Source organism: Lingula anatina, chromosome 7 (assembly GCF_051362555.1).
Source record: "Lingula anatina isolate TDL-2025a chromosome 7, LinAna3.0, whole genome shotgun sequence".
Classification (NCBI taxonomy): domain Eukaryota; kingdom Metazoa; phylum Brachiopoda; class Lingulata; order Lingulida; family Lingulidae; genus Lingula; species Lingula anatina.
The window spans coordinates 22,780,035-22,789,083 of NC_141773.1; the positions used below are offsets into that span (position 1 = coordinate 22,780,035).

The window sequence follows — 9,049 nt, forward strand, 5'->3', positions numbered from 1 at the left end:
ATAAAAGTTACAAAGTAATTGGTTTTAAATAAGGCATTGTTGTTAAAATATAAAAATATATTGACACTCTCTTTTTTTCTCGACAGATGTCAGCACAAGCCGGCAGTGAGGAAACATACGGAAGTTGGTGAATCTACAGTGTACTTGATTCATGAGTCATTGAAGTGACACATATTACCGCACTGAATCGCAGACTGAGTGCTGATCGGAATTCCTAAGGTAAGTGGATATGTCGCCTATAGATTTATGGTATTATCTAGAGAGAAATGAACAGTTACCGTGTAAAAATGATACGTATAGATTCAGAAACGTTTGAGATAGACTAGAGGATTGAGCCAAGTGATACACTGTACACATGTCCATACTCAGTGACACATTATCAGTATTGTTTGGGGCATTTTCTGTCGTAAATATGCAGCAAATATTGGTTCTCGAAAATAAGTTACAGCTATTATTCTAAGCGCTCAATTTTGTAGAGGAGAGGCTTTTGTGCTATTCTTGATAGAAAGTGGGCGTAGGTCGAAAAGTTTTTATTCGTACTCACTGCAAATACAGTAGCCACTCCAGTTGCATTGTTGGCATACTTTACATTCTTGACCTATTTTTTCTCATTCCCAATTATCACAACATGGTTGAATAGTGTGACTGTGAGACAGTGATTCATCTACCCAGTATGATACTACATGTAGGACGTGTATCTGACAGGATTTTTTATACATATATAAATATATTATATAAATATATTAAAATGAGCATATGGGCGCAACCTCAGTTTTGTACTGCATTGCACTAAAAGTCTTTTACTGTGTGTGACAAATCTGTGTTGTTACTTACATGTAGCACACAGTCAAACAAAAACGTTTTTGTCTGTGTAATAAGTACTAATACATGCACAGGGGCGGTTCCAGAGATATTTTCTGACAGTCTTCCAAATTATCGTTGTTGGTCCATCCTCCATTTTTGACCATCTTCAGACAGAAAAATTTAGATGCCTGTCAATGTAAACTTGAAAATCTGACCGTCTTCTGGAAGACCAAGATCAATCTGCCCCTGATGCACAACTTGAGGGGCCTTCTAAAATGAATTAGTGTAGGTCACAATAGCTGCATTTAGTGCACACTAACTCCACAGGGACTCTTGCTGAATGCAATTAGTATAACACATTAACACACCTCCTTTTGTCTCGAACGTAACCATGTGATAACCATATGATAACCATGTGTTAACCAGCGTTTTTGTATTCTACTCAGTGCCGAGAAGATGTGTGTTAGTCTGTTAATGTGAACGTCTTAATTGAGAAGACCCATAAAGTTGGTGCACACTAGTTATTTGAGACGTTTGTCATTCTGCACAGCCTCCAAGATAAAGTAAATTATGCAGAAGTCATAATAATAATTTACGCTGTCTGTGTTTGGGCTAAATTCTGACTGAGTGGTTTTGTTAGCCAGAAGCCAGCGTCTTGGGGTTATGTAACAGTTCACTCACTGACCGTAAGCTAACATGACAAAGTAAATGATGTGTATGCCACTGGGTTATTGTTGGTCAACAACAAACAAACATCATTCCATGTTGAGTCCACATATTTGCACAGAGAAAGCTAAGGGCAGTTTGCACACAGCCTGTAAGCTGAGAAGGGGAGGTCAAGCATCCCCAGTCTGTTTTCACATTCCCACAAACTGCACGAGCATGTCAGTTTTACACATTATTAACTTATAGATTATACAGAATACTAATTGCAAGAAAACATGACCAGTGTTCAAGATTTATTTTTGTTTGCAAATGATATGGTCCATAATATAGACTTAAAATTTTATTATCCAACCCTTTACAGCACTTTGGCTACATGCTGATCGTTTGTCCTGCATGCTATATTGTCATCAAGTCTCTAATCTGTCTAAATGTCATCCACTTTAAGAACTTGGTTAAGAAACACCCTTTATACTTGGCGACATATAATTAGCCTTTGGTAATGTATAGTATAAGCCGCGGTGATAAATTTTAATTAATGTGCCTGCACATCCATTCAATATTTCATTGTGGTAAGTATACTGTGAACTTCTGTACCCTTCATATATATATTGTGTGACTAGTGTCATCTCTCTATGGCTTTCATTTGTTTTAAAGCCTTGAGAATTCAATCCAATACCCAGCAGTATCTAAGAGGAGTTCTTTTTTTTTTCTTTTGTTAGTTTCTATTTTTTTACCACTAGAACTGAGCAAATGTAAAAAACAAAACAAAAAAAAAAAAAAAAAAAAAAAAAAAAACAAAACAAAACAAACAAACAAAAAAATGACACAGAACTTAGAAAAATTTTTTGATTTAGGTTGGATCTTTTCCCAGGCAAAATGGTAATTCTTTTGAACCTCCACAGCCTCCCACCTCCCCCCACCTCCCCCCCCCCCCCCCACTACACGGGGCTGGTATTTGCTGTCATTTTGAGCACTTAGTAGATTGATATGATGAAAACTTTATCAGTTGATGAACTGACCATCATAATTAGCACCAGTTGTCATATATCATAACGATGTCTTGAAATATTTATGGTTGCAGTATTCAAATAAGACCTCAGGTCCATAGTAGATTAATTTTGTAATGTGGTATACTAAAACATAATACTATTAAATACAAATAATTATAAAAACAAAATTTGCTGAGTCTTATGTGGTCCCTATACAGAGTCCAGTCATTTTGATTAACAATAAAATACCAGAAATATTCCTATGTATTTGATAATTCACTGGCACATTGTAGGTTGAATCTCTGTGTATTAAGATCACTTAAACATGAAAGGAGGTGGAGACGACACACAACATGGACATCTTTGACACAATAATGCCTATGTACCTTCAATTGCCTCATCACATGATCATTGTACATTATACAGATGACAATTCCGAGCTCTGACAGGCAATTGAGGGATGAAACCACTTCGTTGTAAATGAAGCTGTGTTTGCAATTATGTGTATTAATCTTAGACCCAATTAAGTAAATGTCAATGTTATTAAGCTGGTATCAAAATGCTGTACACCTATTTATTAGCTAGGCATACTAGTTTATGTATGTAAAGCATGCTCACCTTTAACTGGTGTATGCACAGCAAGTACAAGCATATGGAAATTCTAGATCATAAAGAAAGAGGTCTGTCAGGGATAAGTTATATACAGTAGGTATGCATGTATTAACCACCACAACATTTGATGTTTTGTACATTTAGAATCATTTGTTTACATTGCCTTTTTTTGCGCTATTATTTTTTTATTAGTGTTTCATTATGTAGTAATGCATCAAAATTGACAAAAATCCCATTTTGTGCACCGTCATTTTCTGCTTTTTACCTGTATATTTGACAGCTTTGCTGATTTTTTTTCCAGTGTTTCAATCTCTTGCCACACAATGAGTACCACTGCAGACGTAGCAGATGAGCAAGGACTTGCAGAGGCATTGGCTGATCTAAGGTCAGATGACACAGAGGTCAACCTGGTAGTTCTGGGTCACGTCAACGGCAACCCTAACCTCGTTGATGTTGTACATGTGGGTACGTATAAATAGAAAATCCTACAAAATAAACAATCTGATATCAGGTATTCCACATCTGTATTTACCTTATACATTTCACTATTTATTTAAGAGAGTGAATCTTTCAATACATCCAGTAGTTTGATATCATTAAGAGAAAAAGAAAATGAATCTAATACTACAAGGATTTAATGATGTGATCTTAAACGGTAGTGTGGTCACATGACAGATCAGGTGACAGCTAGGTCAGCCATCTGTATCTGCTTCTCTTATGTGGTTTCAGTTTATTTATTTATTTACTTATTTATTTATACTGTATTTCTAGGGACCAGCCTCTCTGAGGTGTCAGATGTTCTGGACCCTAAGCAGACCATGTATGTGGTGGTCAGACTGACCAGTACCTTTGACATGTCCACCACTGTTAAGTTTGTGTATGCACACTGGTAAGGAACTCTGCTTTTTCCTCAAGATTTTTTCATCAGATATGAACAAATGAATAGTTTTGAAACATTTAGAATGTTCAGTCGTCAGCTTGTTTAATGCATGTTTTTTAAAAGCATTTGGATCTTTTAATTTCTGTACGACCATTTACATGTGCATGTACTTTTATTCAACTCAATTTTGCTAGCTTTCTGTATATCAATTTTAACTGACATCGACAAAAGAGTCTTTTTTTTTCCTAAAAAATCCGTGAGTGAAATGTCATCTTTTCAGGGTGGGAAACAAAGTTCCATATGCAACGCGAGGGAAATGTGGCGTAGTGCATGAAAGTGTTCGTAGCCGTCTTGGGGCCTTCCACTTGGAGCTTGAAACTGATTCTGTAGAAGACCTAACACAGGAGGCCATCATGCAGAAGGTAGGTGCCACACTGGCCTGTCTTGTCAATGAGTGACACCTTCTCTACATTTTGCACAGACCATATTATAATGTGTTGTTTTGTAGTCAGTTGAGAAATTATTTTATTGTTCTGACAAATTTAGTTTTAATATTTTTCTTGTGACGGACAAGAATGTTAATGGTGTATAATAATGAGCGTATAGTTATTTGAAATTGAAAGATACTTGGACACTTTTGCTATCAATAAATAAATTATTCGGGATGACTGTTCCAAGAATGATGTCTTCTCAATGAATATTTCTTATTGTGAATAATGTGATGTTTCTGTTCATAAAGCTTGAAGAAAACTCTGGGACCAAATCTAAAGTATTAGAATCCACTGAAGGCAGACAAGAGAGGGGGTTTACATCCAGTCAAATTTTAAGGTAATAGTGTAGCTGAATTTGGATTATGGAAGTAAGAAAAGGAACGTATCTAGGTCACTGTGGAAGAAATAATTGATGAGAGACTGAGAATTTTTGTCAAAAATTGAATATAATCTTGGGTTCTACCAGGTTGTGAAGTAATGAAAATAGTGTAAGAGTTCTTGCTAGGTTGATTCTTGAATCATATATGATGCAAAATACTGATACTTTAAAAAAAATAACTTTTGCGTTTCTCTTGCAGTAACAAAACCAGGTCAACGGGTCACAAGTCCATGTCTTCAACTAAAGTCAATGCTGTGAGTAAAGAGGGCGCTCCTGTGCAGTTTGCCCCAGAGGTGCCAGATGCTATAGCTGATGTTCGGTAAGGGGATTCAAGACATTTTGGACTACTACCAAGTCCATTTTATATGAACATCTTGTTTTTAAACTTAGAAAATTAAAATTTACAAAAGTGTGGGTAAGCATTTTTGAGGCGTTGAATACTGCAATTTTGCTTGAATTACTTACCATTAAAAAATTACTTACCAAACAGACAAAAAATAAATAAATAAATAAATAAATAAATAAATAAATAAATAAATAAAATAATAATAAATAAATAAATAAATAAATAAATCATTTCCAACATGATGTAAAACACATTATAGTTATCAATTATACCATGGTCTTTATCTTTAGCTTTATAGCTCACTTGTCTTTTTGTCCATTTTTTGTAACACAGAGATGATGGCACAGCCACTAACTGGATGTTGGCTGGCTATGAACGTGGCGACCCCAAGCAGCAGATAGTGGTACTAGGCTCTGGCACAGGCGGACTGGAAGAACTGAAAACGGGCTTTGATAATTCTCTTGCCATGTACGCCCTGCTCAGAGTGACTGATGTGGTGGACGATATCACCACTGTGAAATTTGTCTACATTTTATGGTGAGCTTGTTCATTATAATTTTAACTATGGAGGGTCTGTGAGGATTTGTGTCAAAAAAGAAAAACATATATTGCTGTAAATTTAATTAGACTTTCATACTTCTCTGGTTCATATGAAAAATTTAACTGATTTGAGATGCATTTAAGAATTATTTTAATTGAAAGAAAATTCTGAAAGTGATTACTGGAAATGACTACTTTCACTTGCGTCTCTTTCTCTCTCTCTCTCTCTCTCTCACACATACACACACACACACACACACACCACAGGCCTGAGGAGTTAAAGTCAGTACATTTCCTTATTTCTCAGGATGGGAGACAAGGTGAAGCCCATGAGTAGAGCCAAGGTGTCCACACACAAGGGAGCCGTAGAGGAGATGTTCAAACCTGCACATGTCACAATCTTTGCCTCAGATCTCAGTGACTTGAAGGGAGTTATGGATAAGGTGGGTTTAGTGGAGAATGTGCCAACTTCAACAAAATTGGGAAAATCTGAGTAGGAATTTATTAGTTCATGTGTTTGTGTTAGAGCACTGTTTTGACAGACTCTCAGTGCTTATTGTTAAGTTTAAGAAGTTTTCGACTGGTACAACATGAAATGTTCATTGGATCTTTCCTAGTTTAGATAGAAACATTAATTAAGAATGTTTTTCTTCACAATTAAGTAAAGAAAATGTGCTCTGCATATGTGTAATAGTTAATTCATAAAAACAGACACTGAGGCCGAGTCTTGACATGTCCATAGAAAGCATTACTTTCCTGTTAAACTATAATATAATTTTGATATAATTATTGACTTTTTTTTTGGAAAACAAGCAGCTGTTAGTTGCTGTTAGGTAATTTTTTCTAAGAGTAATTACAAACTACCCTTATGTCTTTAAGGTCGAGTTCCATATTTGTTGTGAGAATATTTTCTCTTGCCCTGTGCCTCTGACCTTATTGTTGCAATTATTCTTTCAGGTAACTTCTGCCTCAGGAACCAAGGTACACGTGAGATCCTCCTGAAGCCACTGCCATTCATCCATGATCACCTGCTTAGGAACATCATTCTGTTACCATAATGAAAGTTTTGATTCATCCTGTTGTTTTAAACAAAGTTGAAGATGGAATTTTTAATGAAATGCCATACTGGAGCTTATTGCAGTTTGCAGCACGGTAACAAGGCCTTATAGTGGTAAGACTGAAACAGAGTGACCACTGATTTAAACTTAAGCTTCAGTATGAGATTGGATGAAAATTCCATCTTTATATCAACATTCTGACACATTCTTCATTCACCAGTGAACAGCTTGTTATTAAAAACATAAGTTTGCAGACCAGTATTTTATATTTATGAATCATTCCTTCCTTTTCTTTCCAAAATATTTCCAGGAAATAAGGATTTCCATGAATATTATTAGTAGTTAATAACTTCCATAAATATATGTATGAAATAAATATTTCCAAAAATATTTGTAGGAAATTAGAATGTCCATAAATGTTTGTAGGATATTAGGATTTATTAGATTTAATTTCTTTGTATTGGTTAAAGAGCAAAGAAATTAATTGTGTGGAAAAGCTGAATTGTAATATTTTCTCTTCTTCATTGGCACTGCACTGGCGGTTTGTGCCCAGCCACTGGTTTCAGCTCAAACCAGATTTACAAGTTTTAAAGCTATGCACCTGTATTTTGTTAAAAATTGTTAAGATTATATAAGTCTGATAAGCATTTGCTTTTTAAATATATATAGTATAGTATATGAAGTATATTCATTCACTATATAATTTGTTTTTCATATTTAACCTGATGGATAAGAACATGCTTATTGTGTCTTTTTGAAAAATTCTGAACAGTGTCTTTCCAGACTTATTTGTTGATAATTGAGACAAAATGTTCAAATTAAGAGTTATATGTATTTAGATTACAGATAAGTGATCCTTTTACTGTCTTTTAAATATTGATGAGATAATTACTCCCATGTTAACTGCCAAGGTGCCTTTATTCTTTAAAATTGACTTTGAATAAATGTGACTGAGATAGCTTTAGCTCAAAAACATTTTATTCCTTAAGTATTATGTAAATGAAATGATTGATCAAGTAAATGTTAAATGTGCAATTGTATTTTGTTTCTTTTCAAATTTAGGATGTATTTTACTGAAGTAAGAAAATGTGATTGTCATTTGATTCTAAACTATTTATTGAATGGGAAATTTTATTTTTATTCAACACCACCTGTATGCAATGATATTATTATAGATCATGCCATTTTTGTGCAAAGCAGAATTTGTCCTTTTGAATGTACCAATATGAACTGCATATTGATGTTATATGTTCAAAATTATACAAAATATTTGACTGACAGTATTTTCAGCAGTAGTAGCAGTTTAAACAGATTTTTACTGCAAGTGAAAGATTATTTATTCAAGCTTGCTAGACTCACGTACTATCTGAATGTCTGTTCTTTTTGCTGTAACCAAACCTAAGATTTACATTTAAGAAAAGTTGAGGAATCCTTAATGCATATCCACATACTTTTTAAATATATGATGAACCAGATCAACTGAATGTACCATTTTTGTAGGTGGATAGCAGCACTTATATACTCTGTTATACACCTGCTATTTGCATTTGTTAGCAAGTCTTTCAAACTTTTAGAATATTGAATATTTCATTGACCAAGGCTAGACTCTAATTTAGACATTATAGATAGCTTTTTAAGAATCTCATAGAGCTTTCGCCTTCTTTTAATAATACATGTATCACTGATGGCTTTTAATTTTTTTCTGTGGTGTTTGTGTTTTTTCAGACTATAAACAAACTGGCTAAGATTTAAGAACTATTTTTGTTACAGAAGCATTCCTTGTTATTGATAGGGCCAAATTTGACTGAATTATGATTATCATAAATTACCTGTGTATCATGTGAAAGCAGTTCTGACATTCATCCTTTTAAAAAGATTAGTTCAAGATGTAAGGAAATATTGAAGATTAGACCAATTCATAAGTTATTTATAACTAATAAATGAGATGATGAGTGAATTTATTCAGCGAGTACCTTGTTTAACTATGTTGCACTAATACACAGAGATGACCCTCTTCTGGATTTATACGGAAATTTGGATGTTTATGAAAAAAATATCAAATTATTAAGAGGAAAATACATAGGCATGTAAGCCCTAAACATCAACCCTATAAAATATTCTTTTTTTCATCTCCCAAAGTTGTGTACCCAACAGATAACTAATAATACAAATAATTATTTAATAAAGGGGGAGAGAGAGAGAGAGCAAAGAATACATTTGTATTTTTATTTCTGTCTCATTACATTTCATGCTCGCAAAATTCCGATAAGCAGAAGAAGAAGGA

General features: G+C 34.2%; 1 protein-coding gene across 1 annotated transcript; it reads left to right on the forward strand.

The window, feature by feature from the left end:
- The first annotated feature begins 42 nt into the window (after window positions 1–42).
- On the forward strand, window positions 43–8,726 carry LOC106150598 (uncharacterized). Its single transcript, XM_013523494.2, has 9 exons — window positions 43–219; window positions 3,373–3,536; window positions 3,843–3,960; window positions 4,232–4,373; window positions 4,691–4,779; window positions 5,021–5,140; window positions 5,501–5,704; window positions 6,015–6,150; window positions 6,665–8,726. The coding sequence occupies exons 2-9, from the start codon at window positions 3,395–3,397 to the stop codon at window positions 6,707–6,709; spliced, it is 996 nt and encodes a 331-aa protein (XP_013378948.2). The 5' UTR covers window positions 43–219; window positions 3,373–3,394; the 3' UTR covers window positions 6,710–8,726.
- The last annotated feature ends 323 nt before the right edge of the window (window positions 8,727–9,049 follow it).

Excerpts from the sequence above, each read along its gene's own strand:
- LOC106150598 (XM_013523494.2), top strand. The coding sequence starts at position 3,395 with ATGAGTACCACTGCAGACGTAGCAGATGAGCAAGGACTTGCAGAGGCA. Across the intron at positions 4,374-4,690 it reads AGGAGGCCATCATGCAGAAG|CTTGAAGAAAACTCTGGGAC; the intron begins GTAGGTGCCACA and ends CTGTTCATAAAG. Across the intron at positions 5,141-5,500 it reads GATGCTATAGCTGATGTTCG|AGATGATGGCACAGCCACTA; the intron begins GTAAGGGGATTC and ends TTTGTAACACAG.